The sequence below is a fragment of the Ranitomeya variabilis genome, chromosome 8 (assembly GCF_051348905.1).
Source record: "Ranitomeya variabilis isolate aRanVar5 chromosome 8, aRanVar5.hap1, whole genome shotgun sequence".
Classification (NCBI taxonomy): Eukaryota; Metazoa; Chordata; class Amphibia; order Anura; family Dendrobatidae; genus Ranitomeya; species Ranitomeya variabilis.
This window is the reverse complement of record NC_135239.1, coordinates 63,682,958-63,698,522: the sequence shown is the minus strand read 5'-3', so window position 1 is coordinate 63,698,522 and position 15,565 is coordinate 63,682,958. Positions and strand designations below refer to the sequence as shown.

Sequence of the window (15,565 nt, the reverse complement as noted above, 5' to 3'; positions counted from 1 at the left end):
CTGACCTTCCTTGTATTTTTATGGAAACATTTCCTGTTGATATTTTAACAGCTGGAAAGCACTGGATCAACTGTTCAGCCGAGCAAATGTATGAATGGCAGCGTCATAATAGACAGCACGGTGGGAAATGACACTTTCTTTCTAGTTACCTGGAGAACTGCAGTACCAAACATTACGTTACATGATCCTAATGGTCTATTATATACAGAGGCAAATTTCATCAGTGACTCTACCTCGAAATCTTCCAGACTGGCAATCCCAGGAACGGCTCAGGTAAAACGTGTCTGTAATTATGGATATTTTGTATTAATCAGTTATTAATATTGGTAGTCTGGTCACGATATTTATGACCTACTTCAGGATAGGTTATCAATATCAAATCTGTGGGGTAGGTAGGTAGCACCACCTGGCACCAATGGGGATCAGCTGTTATCAGCTCTGGTGGTGGTTGGATGTGAACATTGTGTACAGCTCTATTCAAAGTGTTGTGATCGCTGCCATGTACTGCAGATCATTGCTTATTCTCTTGAAAAAGTGCTGATCTGCTGGACTCAACAACAGCTGCTAAATAGAGATGAGCAGATTGATTCGCAGAAGATCGACTTTGAGTAGAATTTCCTCGAATTTTCAGGTGTGTACGAATTTGAACACTTTGTAATTTGATTTGTGAGGATTGCAAAAGAAAAAAATGTCCTGAGTCATTTCATGCACTACTGAAGAGTGGGCCACGCTGCCATGCGGCTTCCCAATTATACTGTGCAGCTATCAGATCACATAGTCAAGCATAGCCAATCAGAGGAGACTATCACAGGGACTCTAAATGTGAGGGCTGGCCAAGCAATGCCATTTTAGGTTTTTCCAATGTAGGGATAGAAGTCAGAGCACACAGCTTATTCCACATAGGGACAGAAAAAGGAAAGGACCAAATGGGACTGTGTTGTGTTACCAGACTGCAGAAACACATACAAAATAGGAGTGGTAGTCTCAGTCTGTGTGTGATAATATTCCAAGGATTCAAGTGATACAGGGAGGCGCTGTACCTGAATAGTCAGTGTGACTGTGAATTAATTGATCTGTAATTTACTGCAATAACAAAATCACCTTAATAACAGCACCTTTTATTATTTTTCACACACTGACAACAAGGTGGTCCTTTTAATACCCCTGTGTCCTAATTTTGCCACTAAACATAAATCCTGAAACCAAGGCTTGTGTATCACAGACTGTGTGCTGTCTGGATTGTGATATGTGCAAGTCATCTTTTTATAAAGAGAAAAGAAATATCTCCATGATCCAGAAAATTAGACACAACTGTCTACCTCACACAGCGTGCATGTTATAAAAAATAATAAATGCAATACATATATATATATATATATATATATATATATATATATATATATACAGTATGTGTGTGTGTTTGCACACTTCATTGCTGTACTAGTCCATTATTAGAACCGTAAGTGCTACCTGAATACCGTTGTTGATTACCACTGGTTACCATCCATTTATTCCTTACTAGATAGGTTGAGTTCACTTGGAAAATAATAAAGCTGATTTTTAATTAAAGAGCTGAAAAATGGTTTAATATGTGCTTTTGGGCTTCTTGACTTGCGGTATCTTTATATTTTCAGAGAGGAACGTGGTGGTACAACCTGTGCAACTCACTTGCAGTCAGTGAAAACATATCAATTATTGTAAACTCTAAAGCCGTAGATAAGAACGTGCAACCGATCACCGTCCAAGCTCACATGAATGCCGTCCGAAATAGCTATCCTAATCCAATGATTGCCTATGCATCAGTCACTCAGGGGCTCCAACCTGTGACAGGGGTGAAAGTTACCGCCATTATTGAACCCGATGTGGGAAATTTAACTTATCTGGACCTATTGGACAATGGAGCAGGTAATCTATTGTGTAAACTAAAAAAATGTGAATGTTAGGAAAGTCTAATAACCACTTTTACATTGTGCAAAATGATAAAATATTTGATTACAGCTTTCAATGGCTAAATGTACAGAATGTTTTCATACATAAGTCATTCGCCACTGAAGTTTCTGCAATTGTCCATTTCGTCATAATGAGGCATCGCAGAAATCCATACACAAGCTGCATATTACCCTATTGAGATGTATAGAGAAGACTTTCAGTTGAAGAAAATTCTACAACAAATCTGTTAAATTGGGCTTTATTCACATATCAGTATTTTTGATAAGCATTTAATCAGTATTTGATCAGTATTTTTATGCCAAAACCAGGAACTTCTCCAAAACACACAGAGCAGGTGCCAATCTTTCTGTTACTACAGGATGTGCTGATGTTTAGTGGACTCACTAGACCACTGATGGTGCAGTGGTAGCTGCATACCCGATACTCAAAGAGATAGGACAATGAGCTTCAAAAAACCAAAGATATTTATTAAAGGAAGCTAAGAAAAGGGAAAAGGTGCCTGAGGGAAGAACCCTCTGGTACACGACACAGAACCACGTAGTGGAGCACCGGGCAAGGTGTACCCCTATACAGGCGTTCCCCCGTCGAAAAACCAGGTGGCCTAAATGCCGCGAAACCCGGACCAGAGGGATGACCCGTACAGACCGTATAGAAAAGGTGGAGTAAATCGCGGAAACTCTGTGCAATCCCAGAAAGGCTGATCCAGCCGACAGTGATATATGGATGGTTCCATGAGGAGAGCCTTGGTCAGCCTGGAGTAGAAACCAGAGTGTCCAGAAGAATACAGGATAGGAAACTGCCTGCAGTGGAATCTGAGGAGACAGAGGTATTAGTAATATGCCAACAACAGTCTTCAGATTGCAGAGCACAGCAGTGTGTGGCCTGAACAGGAGGCAAGGATCCCATGGAATGAACACATTGCCCAGGCACTTCCCTTACGGGGAGGATGCCTTTTATGCACAGAGCATCACAGCACAGATAGCTCTAATAGAGATCAGGTGCTCTGCTGCTTTAAGTATGTGCAGGAAGCTGGGCGCGCCGCCTAAGAGCATTTTCAGGAGACCTGCCAAGGGGATGCAGGTTACTATCAGAGAAAGGAGCCACTGATTGTTTGGAGCCACTGATAGGGTGAGCAGTACCAGTGGAGCTGCGTGATAGGCTCCGGTCTCCCTGCATAGCGGAGACTGGGCCCACGGCTGAGGCATGACACTTTCAATTATAGTTTTTCCCTGTAAGTTCCACTCCTGGTTTTGGCACACAAATACTGATGCAAAATACTGACCAAATAATGATGTGTGAATAAGCCCTTATGGGAATATATCCTACCAGCTCTACTTGTCTGCAAAGTGTGGAATGTTTAACTCTTTCATGAGCAGAACACACAGTTTAGAAAGAACTGTGCTAGTGGGTTAATGTTTTTTTTCTATTTTGCTTGCTAGATGCTAGGTACATTTTGACATTTTGACAAGTTTGACTACTAAGAGATCTCGGGAATTTTATACCAGTTAATATTTTTCGGGTAGCTTTACACTCCACGACCTGCGGCCAATAATCATCGTTGATTGTCATGTTTACCGATATATGTTTTCTGGTCAGTAGTCATTTAATATAACAGAACAATCAATAATAGCTCATTCTGAGTGCAGAAGATATCATTGATCTCAGCATCACATGACCTATTCATACAGAATGTTGTTCTTCCAAGAGCGATCATTTTTAAGCAAACATCAAAATAATTTCACCCAAGAAGTAAACGTTTCGCTCATTTGTTGAGTGATTTTCAACCTGTTTATCCATGGCTGATTATCCGGAATTAAGTGTTCCTAGGAATGCTCATTCATGACAGTCAACTAGTGTAAATGCACATTAACAATGTTAGAGGATTATCATAACGTGCTTTAAAATTTGTATTTAGCATTTTTTTTGTTACAGAAAGCGATATAATTGCAGTTCCATGTCATCTAAGGGGCTGACACAGGATAAAAAGTGATCTGTCAATAAAGTTCATATAAATGGTTGGAGACTGAGAAGCTCTGGAATTCCAAAGTCCATCCAAATTCTCTCTTGGTGTCTACTTCTTTAAATTGTTTGCATGGGGATCCACTAGGACCTATAACTTCCACTAGTGACATAAGAAAAGTCTGTTCTGTCATTTTCACACTGATATATATGTCCATTGGCCGAAGCCTGCTCTTGCTGGTATCATCCAGTCACAGCTGCTGGCTTATGCTGTCATCTGACAGTGTGGGAACTGCAGGTCTCTGACCGGTGGTAATGATCTTACCACCGATCAGAGCCTGTATTTGCAACGCTAGCATGCAGATGACAGCATGGAAAAAAAAGATGTTCAGAACCCCATATTCATCTGAATAAGATCCGGATTCGTGTACTGTTCTGGTACCCAAATCAAACTTTTTTTTAACTGTTTGGCTGAACCTGCCAGACCCGAACATCCAGGGGTTCGCTTATCACTAGTTGTCACACAACAGCTTTATGGCCTATATGGAATATGGGCAGTACGAAAAATGTATTGGGTGCAAAAAGCAATTGGTTTGTGTTTTCATGACCTTATAAAGGGCCAACAATAGAGCCATTACCTTCTATTTTGGGTTGGATTTTCAAATTCAATTCTTTAAATTTAATCCTGGACCATTTTTGATATTGGAATTATCTCCTTTATCCTTTTGTTCTCTGGTCTTTTATTTTGTTTGTTTTGTGTGAGTTTATATTACTTTGTCCTCAGATGATTATAGTGACTGCCGCTCATTGTAACTCTTGTATTATGTAACCACTAGATGGTGGCCCGATTCTAACGTATCGGGTATTCTAGAATATGCATGTCCACATAGTATATTGCCCAGCCCACGTAGTATATTGCCCAGCCACGTAGTATATTGCCCAGCCCACGTAGAATATTGCCCAGCCCACGTAGTATATTGCCCAGTGACGTAGTATATTGCCCAGTGACGTAGTATATTGCCCAGCCACGTAGTATATTGCCCAGCCACATAGTATATTGCCCAGCCACGTAGTATATTGCCCAGCCACGTAGTATATTGCCCAGCCACGTAGTATATTGCCCAGTGACGTAGTATATTGCCCAGCCACGTAGTATATTGCCCAGTAACGTAGTAGATTGCCCAGCCACGTAGTAGATTGCCCAGCCACGTAGTATATTGCCCAGTAACGTAGTATATTACCCAGTGACGTAGTATACAACACAGAGCCACGTAGTATATTGCACAGCGACATAGTATACAGCACAGAGTTACATAGTATATTGCCCAGCCACGTAGTATATTGGCCAGTCATGTAGTATATTGCCCAGCTACATAGTATATTGCCCAGCCACGTAGTATATTGGGCAGTCACGTAGTATATTGCCCAGCCACGTATGTCACAGGTTAAAAAATAAAAAATAAACATATACTCACCTTCCGATGGCCACTTGTAGTACTGTCGCTTCCTTCTTACGCAGGCGCGCAGGACCTGTGATGATGTCGCGGTCACATGACCGTGACGTCATAGCAGGTGCTTCTCGCAGACCATCCTTGCCACCGGAACCTGCGTCGCGAGGAGCGGGAAAGGCGGCGGAAGGTGAGTATATAATGATTTTTTATTTTTTTATTATTTTTACCATTAGATGTTTTTACTATTGACGCTGCATAGGTAGCATCAATAGTAAAAACTTGGTCACACAGGGTTAATAGCAGCGGTAACGGAGTGAGTTACCCGCGGAATAACGCGGTCTGTTACCGCCGGCATTAACCCTGTGTGAGCGGTGACTGCGGGGAGTATGGAACGGGCGCCGGGCACTGACTGAAGGGGAGTAGGGAGGGACTAATTGGACTGTGGCCGTCGCTGATTGGTTGCAGCAGCCATGACAGGCAGCTGGCGAGACCAATCAGCGACTTGGATTCCATGACAGACAGAGGCCGCGACCAATGAATATCCGTGACAGAAAGAAAGACAGAAAGACAGAAGGACAGACAGACAGAAGTGACCCTTAGACAATTATATAGTAGATATCTACATATATATCGGTTTACCAATACATGATAAAATTGTTTTAAGAGTAATTTACTCCTTTTGACCAAAGATATATTGTGAACACACAGTTCAATAAAAAGAAAGAGTTTAAGGCCAGGGTCACACTTGCGAGAGTGATTTGATAAACTTGCGCGAGTCTCTAGCATCAATACTCTGTGCTGCCGCCGGCACTCGGGACTGGAGTGTGTTGCTGCATCTATTACTATGCCGCCGGGTATAGATGAGAGAGACTCGCGTGAGTTTCTCACATCACACTCGCAAGTGTGACCCCGGCCTAACATAGGGAGTTTTCTGACTTAGTTTCCTCCAAGTTTTCTGTTTCAGACTTTGCAAATGCATCTGCACCTTGTACTTACAGAAATCGCTACCAGGTGATCAGAGTGTGAGCCAGATTAAAGTAATCACATAATTTTATTATTCACATGTAAAGCGCCATGAAATAAATGGTGCTACAATAATAAATAATAATAATAATTATTATTTTATTAACCCTCTGTGTGCTATACTATACTGCACTCCTTTGTAACATTTTATTACTCATGCAGTTGTAGCTGAAAATTGCTTCTGTTGCTTTATTCAGGTGCGGATGTAGTGAAGAATGATGGAATCTTCTCAAAGTACTTCTTCTCTTATACTGGAAATGGAAGATATAGCTTAAAAGTACGTGTAGAAGGAAAAGATGGTAGTCAACTGGTAGCACCCACAAATCGGGCCCTTTATGTGCCTGGCTATGTGGAAAATGGTAAGTAGCATAGGTCCATTGAAATCTACTTAAAATTTGGATATCAAGCAAATGTCTTCTAAATATCTCTTGTGAATAAACTTTTGTTATAAATGTCCTTCAATTTTATTGCTGTAGAGTCCCTGTTACTCCTGCACATAACAGATTATGCTGCTATAATGTTGGATGTTAAATATTTTCTTAATTTTTTTCCATATATTCTCAAATTATTTTAAATTTTTTTATTAGTCCCCATAAGCACCTTGAACCTGCAATCTCTTAATTGCCTGTACACTATATTACTATATTACATTAATGCAGTCTGTTGTATGATTACTAGTCTCCTTTATATTAGAAATATCATGACAGACATCGAGGCCTTCAGAAGTCCCCTGGCTGACATGGCAAACTATGAACACATTTCATGGGGGAAGAAGGTGGGCGATGACCTCCTGAGTGGAGGTTGCAGTTTTGGAGGCCTTTAAATTCTTTTAATTGCTCTTGTAATGTGTGAAAGCAGCATTTAAGAGGTTGAACTATGGCTATCAAAGTTAGCTCCGATGACTGCAGTTATTCTTGGGTTCCATCACCAACGCTGAATGTAGCAGGCTCAACTCTTGAGCCTGCTCAATGCAGTAAAGCCAGACTTTTGCACATATATGTACGTCGTAAGTCGCAAACGTTTTATGGCTGGCAGGTTGGCAATAACACCTGCAATAAAACTTATTGTGTTGATTGTTGCAGAGAAAACAAAACATATTTGGTTCGTATTGCAATAGAAGACAGGTTGCAAGAGCCAAGTTTCAAACATTTTTGATATTACTTCATTATTAAAATTTATTCACCCAAAATCATCAAAACTTTGCATTTTTGCATGCCAGTCTTTATGAAAAATTAGTTTGAGTAAGACGTGCCACCTTCATTAAGATGTGTGGTCTAAATGAATTTGGATAACCCTTCAGCTGCCATATAGCACTGTGAGAAATGTATTTCAGTCAGAGAAGGAAGAACAGTTCTAGTTTATGGCACATTTGTAGTGTAAATTATGATGAATTTGCTAGCTGTATTTGGGCAATTTTCAAAAATTTGGAATAGTTAGCTGGGAATTGACGTAAAAATGTCAAATGTTGCTAACTTTTTCAGCAAATATGAGATGCCCAAAAATCTGGTGACATTTCAAACAGTTTTAATGCCAAAATTCTGGTAAAAGAAAACCAGCCCCATAGTCTTTGTAACCATTTTCCACTCTGGCAAAAGTTAAGTTCACACACTGAGTTTATGGTGAGTTTTCGACACTGTATATTTTCGCTTGTACAAAAAAAATGAAGCAAATTACAGTTCAAGAAAAGTGGATGGGATTTATAGTAATCTCATCCCCACTGTGCCTTTTCTTCACACTGCGTAAACTTACCAGCGCTGCGTGTTTGAAATCCTCAAGATTTCATTTTCTCTTGCGGATACGTGGTTTTTTATTTGTGGATTTGCTCCATTGAATTTCATTAAATGCACAAAATTTACAGGTCAAAAAATGCTTTTGTGCTTTTATTGAATTTATGCTGCCGAAACTCTCTAAATACGTTTGTGATCCACACGGTTGCATCAATAAAGTTTTGTTAGAGCCAAGTGCCAGGAAGTGTCAAAAACAAAGCAGCTTAATTTAAAATATGACATAAAAAAAAGAGAGAAAAGCCGCATTGTCAAAAACGTGATTAAAACGTATGTTAAAAACGCACTCAAAAACACAAGGCAAAAAACAAAATTAACGTTATTTAGCTAATGGGTGTAGCAATTCTGTAGAAAATCGACAGGTTTAAAAACTCAGAAAATTCTCATTGTGGGAATGAAGCCTTAGAGATTAGAATCTTATAAGTAAACCCTACACTAATTTCTCAGAACAGGCTAATAAAACAAATGACATGGTTCTTCACATCACAGAAATATTCTATTTCTATTGCAGGTACAATAGTCATGAATGCTCCAAATCCTATTGAGAACGATACAGCTGTTGATGCTAATTTGGGAAATTTCAGCAGGATATCATCAGGAGGATCATTTGTGGTAAATAATGTGCCTTCTGGTCCCAGTCGAGATATTTTTCCACCTGAGAAGATATCTGACTTAAAAGCAAAGATAGAGGGAGACAGAATTGTGCTCTCCTGGACGGCCACTGGTGATGATCTGGACCAAGGAGCTGGTGAGACATTTACTTGTGATATTTGTTTTTTTTTTTTGTAATTACACTTTTTATTCTTCATATGAAGTGTTATTACAGTACTTGGGATGGTCAACTACTTGGGCACCATCAAGCCTGAGGAAAAAGAGAAAACAGTGCTTGTGTAGCCCTGCAGCCCCATTACTATTCTTCTCTCGCAGATTGGTGGCAGAGCTCATTGTGTATATAAGAAGAACTTATTTAAAATAAATTTATCAGCAGGATTTCACATTCTAAATCATTTATTTGTGCATGTAAGCACTTTCAAAGACAATTCCAGCAATCATTTTTCATGTCTAGTCTGTTCCTCCATTACTTAGAAAACAGCATTGAATTGATATACAAATGGGGCTGTAGATTTGAAACCTCTGTCACTCCAGCTCTATTAGTACGGGCTAAATAGCAAAAAGAAGAAATTGCAGCCAGCTCACCACATACGGCTCATAAAGTACAGGGGCATGGGATTCCGTTCTCACCAAACATAGAAAATCCAATAGAAACAAAGTAGTTCCAGCTCTGGATATAATGCAAAACTTCATTGGAAAAATTAAAAATTGTATTCCATATTACTCCCAGAAAAAACCAGATATGAGTTTCAAATGCACTGCAGCGTCCTTTTTGTGGACTACAGCTCAATTCCCTGCTCAGTTCCACACCTTTCTGCTTGACTAATGGCTCCTTTGATTGAAATCATACAGCATTGACTCTGTCAGTCAAGCAAGAGGAGGCAGCACTGGGTGGGAGTGACAGAGGCATCAGATCTACAGCCTCATTTACATATCAATTGAAACACTGATTTCTCAGTAATTGGAAAGGCCATGTAAGGCTATGTGCATACGTTGCGGGTTTTACCGCCGATCTGCAGTGTTTCTGCAGCTGCGGGTCCACAGCAGTTTCCATTGCGTTTACAGTTACATGTAAACCCTATGGAAACCGCAAACCACTGTGCACATGCTGCGGGAAAAACCGCGCAGAAGCGCAGCGGTTTACATTCCGCAGCATGTCACTTCTTTGTGCAGAATCGCGGCGATTCTGCACACTTAGGAATTCATTGATCCGCTTACTTCCCGCATGGGGCTGTGCCCACCATGTGGGAAGTAAGCGGATAATGTGCGGATGGTACCCTGGGTGGAGGAGAGGAGACTCTCCTTCAGGCCCTGGGAACCATATTTGTGTAAAAAAAAGAATTAAAATAAAAAATAATGATATACTCACCTCTCAGCGCTGCACACGGCCTTCCGGTCGCAGGGTTGCTTTGCGAGCAGGGCCTGCGATGACGTCGCGGTCACATGACCGGTACGTCACGAAGATCCTGCTCACACAGCATCTTTGGAACCAGACCGCTGAGTGCAGCACCGAGGAGATCGGGACGTCAGAGGGTGAGTATAAACCATTTTTTTAAATTATTTTTAACATTACTATTGATGCTGCATATGATGCTGCTATTGATGCTGCATATTGCTGCATATGCAGCATCAATAGTATAGGAGTAAACCCGCAGCGGAAACCGTAAGACAAACCGTGATAAATCTGCAGGAATAACCGCAGCAGTTTTGCCCTGCAGATTTATCAAATCCGCTGCGGGAGAACCCGCAGAGGACCCTTCCTACGTGTGCACATAGCCTTAAGGTATGGCTAGACTTGTCTTTAAAAGAGCTTCATTAACATATAAATAATTTAGGATGTGAAATCCTGCTCATAAATTCCCTTTAAATAAATCATTCTTCTTATAAATACATTGAGCTTTTGTCATCAGTCTGCAAGAGAAAACAGTTATGGGGTTGCAGGGTTACAAAAGTACTGCTTTCTTTGCTTTCTCAGCTTTGATGGTGTCCAAGTGGTTGGGCTCACATCAATCATAAAACAAAACTCAAGTTGCTTTGTTACACACATTCAACAAAAACACACATATACATATATAGTCTTGACCAAAATTGTTGACACCCTTGAAAATGAAGTATTTCTCCCAGAAAATGAGTGCAATTACACATTGTAACGAAAGTAGCGGAAACACTGTTTCGTGGACCGAGGAGAGCCTGAAGGGGCTTAACTAGGTGAACAACTTACTCTCTGCTAGAGCCACTGATGGTGGGGTTAGACTTGGCATCGGATCTACGCCAGGTGCTACTCCAGCATAGACCTCAGACACACGGCAGCTGACTCCCAAAGGGGCATGCAGTTGGCAATGCCAGTGATGGTAGACTTGGCAGATAAAGACAGAAACGGCAGGTACTGGCAGGAAAAGTTGGTTTACAGACTACGATGGCAAGTGCAGGCAGCTACAACTGGTATACAGACTGACATGGCAGGTGTAGGCAGGTATGACTGATATACAGGGAGGCATGGAAAATACAAGCAGGTGCAGCTGGTATACAAACTGGCCCAGCAGGTGCATGCAGGAACATCTGGTATACAGACAGGCACGACAGGTGCAGGCAGGTACGGCTGGTAAACAGACATGCACAGGAAGGTATGGGTGGTATAGAGGCAGGAACAACAAGTAGAGACAGGTGCTGGCAAGTATGGCTCATATACAGGCAGGCAGGTGACACAAGCACGTCTGGAATACAGGAACACATAGTAGGTATGGGAAGACAGGTACTGGCAGGAACATGCAGTGACAGGCAGGTACTGGCAGATACAGGGGACCTGATAATTAGCAAACGTGCAACAACATGTTGTTCAGGCACCTACCATCAGGTGAAGGTGCCTTAAATAATTAGTGTCTCCCAGCCATCAGCTGGGGACACTTTAGGATGGCCTGCGCTGTCCCTTTAACAAGAAGGGAGCTTGCGCTCCATAAGCACAGTGCCCAGGGATCAGCGAGCCATGTGCAGACCTTGGGCAGTGTTAGGAAGAGGAGGAAATGCGGGACAGGGGCCTCGGCGGTAAGGGAGTTGGCATCTCTGCTGAGGAAAGAGGGCAGCATGCAGAGATGCCAGGGCAGCATGCAGAGATGCCGGCACTGCACACGTTTTGCTGAACACGTTTATTTCCTTTTTGTTTATTGGAAAAAAAAAGCAAATTGGACATCATTTCACACAAACACCCAAAAATGGTTCGGACAAAATTTTTGGCACCCTCAACTAAATACTTGGTTGCACACCCTTTGAAATAAATAACTATAATCAATCGCTTCCTATAACCATCAACAAGCTCCTTATACCTCTCAACTGGAGTTTTGGACTACTCTTCTTTTGCAAACTTCTCCAGGTGTCTCATATTTGAAGGGTGACTTCTCCCAACAGTAATCTTAAGATCTCTCTAGAGATGTTCAATGGGATTTAGATCTGGACTTACTGCTGGCTACTTCAGAACACTGGTCACTCTATTTCTACCAAAAATCCTTGAGTAATCTTCATATTTCATGATGTCTTGCACACAGTCAAGCCAACTAGTGCCAGATGCAGCAAAACAAACCCAAACCATCTTTTAACCTCCACCATATTTGACTGAAGGTGCTGAGTTGTTTTCTTATTGGCCTTATTCCATTTTTGTTAAACAGTAGAGTGATGATCTTCATTAAACAGCTCTATCTTGGTCTCATTTGTTTACAAGACAGTTTGCTAGAAAGATTTTGACTAACTCACACACATTTTGTCAAACTGCAGTCTAGCTTTTTTATATCTCTATGTCACCAGTAGAGTCCTTTTGGGTCTCCTGGCATAGCGTTTCATTTCATTCAAATGTCAACAGATAGTTTGCTCTGACACTGATGCACCTGAGCTTGCAGGACAGCTTGAATGTCTTTGGAACTTGATTGGGGCTGCTTAGCCATGATTTTCCTGGAATTCCTGGATGGTTGGTAACCCTGCCCTGCTCCCAGATTCATGAGGAACCATTTTAGTTTTTGACCCTTTGGCCCTGAGCTCATTTTGTTTTCTTGTGTTCTTATTTCAGCATCGAGCTATGACTTGAGAATGAGCACTGATCCCAAGGAGCTCCTGGACTCATTTAACACTTCATTTTCCGTGAATATTTCCAACCTCATTCCACAGGTGGCTGGATCCAGTGAAACATTTAGTTTTGTTCCTGAAAATGTTGTCATTCAAAATGGTACAATCCTGTACTTTGCATTATCTGCAGCAGATAAAGCCTCTCAGGCATCATCTCCGTCCAACATAGCGCAGGCAGCTCTAATTATTCCTAGAGTAGACAGGTCTAACTCTACTGATGCCACCACTGCTGCTCCTGCTGATGCCACCACCGCTCGTCCTTCTACCAGCACAAATGATACTGCAGAAATAGTGAAAATTCCAGTAGTGTTTCTGCTGATCTGCTGTTACCTGTCATTACAGCTTGTGTAACCATTGATGGTGTTGACATTACGTAATATCTATTTTTATATCTACTGTTACTATCTATCTTAGGACAGAATCCCTGAATAATGAGAATGTCTCCAACTATGTAAAGCCGAACCAAGAAATGATCAATAGATGAATATTTTTTTATTGAATGCAGTTGATGTTCATTATTTCCATATATTTTGATGCTAAATAAAAAAAATCTTGATTCAGGTGTACTGCGCAGCCCATGTCATGCGTCAACTGCAAGTCGGAGTCTCTTCCAGATTTCCTAGTTTATAATCTGTGAAAGTTAAAAAGTATATCCATCTCTATGGGTCTGTGAAAAACACGTACAGCGCATGCATGGATGGCATCAGTGTGCAGTCTGTGATTAACATTGCAAAGTATAGGATAAGCTATGTATGCCATTATTTCTTTATCCACTCCGGAAAAACACGGATGGCACGCTGATGAGACACTGATCCAAAACACCGATGCAAGTACTGTTTTTTCAGGTACCATTTTTTTTTCGGACATGTAAAGAGGGCCTTACATGTAGGAGTTTGTGGGCTTAGTTGCATTTGTCAGTGGCCCCATTTTGAGGTACATTATACTATTTATGGTCACAAAAAAGGGTAAAGACATGTATGAAAGATGAGTTGCACTTCCTAAATTTTAGAAAATGTGCATTTTTATTAAAGGGTCACTGTCACGCCCTCCAGCCGTTATAAACTAAAAGAGCCACCTTGTGCAGCAGTAATGCTGCATTCTAACAAAGTGGCTCTTTTAGTTTTTGGTGCAAGTATTCCCAAAATAAAGCGTTTTGAAACTTAGCCAAATTACCTGTCTCTAGTCAGGGAGATGGGTCCTCACTCCCCAGCTTGAACCGCTACTCTGCCGTCACTCCAATCTTCATGGTCTTTCGGCGCCGCCCCCCTCAGCGCTGTTTACGCTTTAAAACTGGCGCCTGCGCTGTGTGCTACTGTGCTGCGCAGGCGCAGTAAGCTCTGGCCGTCTGACGTCCCAGCCAGGCTTGCAGACTGCGCCTGTGCGGGCAGTGCGGCCACCCACCTTTGGAATCCCAGCCCCGCACTGTGTTATGAGAAAATAAGCAATAACTATGTACTATAAAGAGTCGTGTGCAGAGTCACCCAGGTAAATTGGGTCATAGAAAAAGTCTCATGTGGGAAAGAGGACCCCATGCGTATCACCACAGGAGGTGGCTTCCTCTTGGTGTCAAACTGTGTCTGCATTATATATTTATATGCATATAATATGTACAATGATCATCAATGAGAAAACCCCATTTGAAAATTACTCTGCCACCACTAAGTTTCCCTGTAGGCATAATGCATTTACCTTTACGCTACTCCCCTTTGTGACTCCATTAGTTCCAAAAAATCACAGTACTCACAGGAGACCAAGATGAGACCAAAATAATGTATGATTTCAACCATGATTTTCGACCCTGAAACACTAAGGAGTTTCAAATAAAAACATACTTTAAAAGCTGTCAGGGACCAAGCAGTGCAAGAGACTGGTTGGACACACACACATACACAAACAGTACAGCAGAGTTGTGTATGCAGAAAAACACTCCATTACAGCTGAGTGTAAAGACAGGCACCTTTGTATAGCAGAACTGACTATGGGTTAGGTTTGTGAGTCGCCCCGCCAGGGCCGTGGGGTACTCTGTACTGGGTCCTCAGTTTACAGGGGGATGTCACGGTGGCTGCGAACCGGTCCGTGGCCATGTGCGCTCATGCAAAAGGGAAAGGTCTTTAAAGGGAATAAAGTTTGTGTTCGTGACGCCACCTGTGGTATTCGGTCAGTGGGGACCGACGCTGCTTTAAGGGGTCCTCTGGGGTGATGGTATGGCAGCTAGATGGTATAACTTCCCACAGGTGAAGTGTATCCCCAGGGCTCCCGTGGTGTAGATGGAAGATGGTGAGGAGTGCAGTAAAGAATGAGGACACAAGGATGCAGTCTCTTTACCTTACTTACTGAAGACTTCAGCATCCGCAGTCCAGAGCACCAGATCACAGGTCAGGCAGGGTCCGGCCAGCTTGAAGGCAAGTTAGGAGTCCCCTTACCCAGGTGGAAATCAAAAGCCTTCCTCTAGCGCCGTGGTGTTGTAGTTCCTTACGGCTTAAAGCTCCACATAAGGTCCTCACAGATGTTTTCACTCTCTCTCTGTCCCCCGGTTAGGATAGGACATAACCCATATGACTGGTGGCTTGAGGCTGTTTATAGGAACTCTAGCACGCCCCGGCCTCTGAGGGGTGCCACTGTGCCTCCTGGGTGTTAGGTCGGACAGGTAACTTAGAGTTCAGCTGTCCTGCCGAT

The 15,565-nt window shown here is 42.0% G+C and overlaps 1 protein-coding gene across 1 annotated transcript in view; it reads left to right on the top strand.

Annotated features, from left to right (window-relative positions):
• LOC143788283 (calcium-activated chloride channel regulator 1-like) overlaps nt 1–13,450 on the top strand; it is a 62,235-nt gene extending 48,785 nt beyond the window's left edge. Inside the window, exons 10-14 of the mRNA XM_077277823.1 lie at nt 52–273; nt 1,635–1,905; nt 6,581–6,742; nt 8,679–8,915; nt 12,834–13,450. Of these exons, the coding sequence (XP_077133938.1) occupies nt 52–273; nt 1,635–1,905; nt 6,581–6,742; nt 8,679–8,915; nt 12,834–13,240 (1,299 nt within the window). The 3' untranslated portion in view covers nt 13,241–13,450. The remainder of the gene's footprint in view (nt 1–51; nt 274–1,634; nt 1,906–6,580; nt 6,743–8,678; nt 8,916–12,833) is intronic.
• The last annotated feature ends 2,115 nt before the right edge of the window (nt 13,451–15,565 follow it).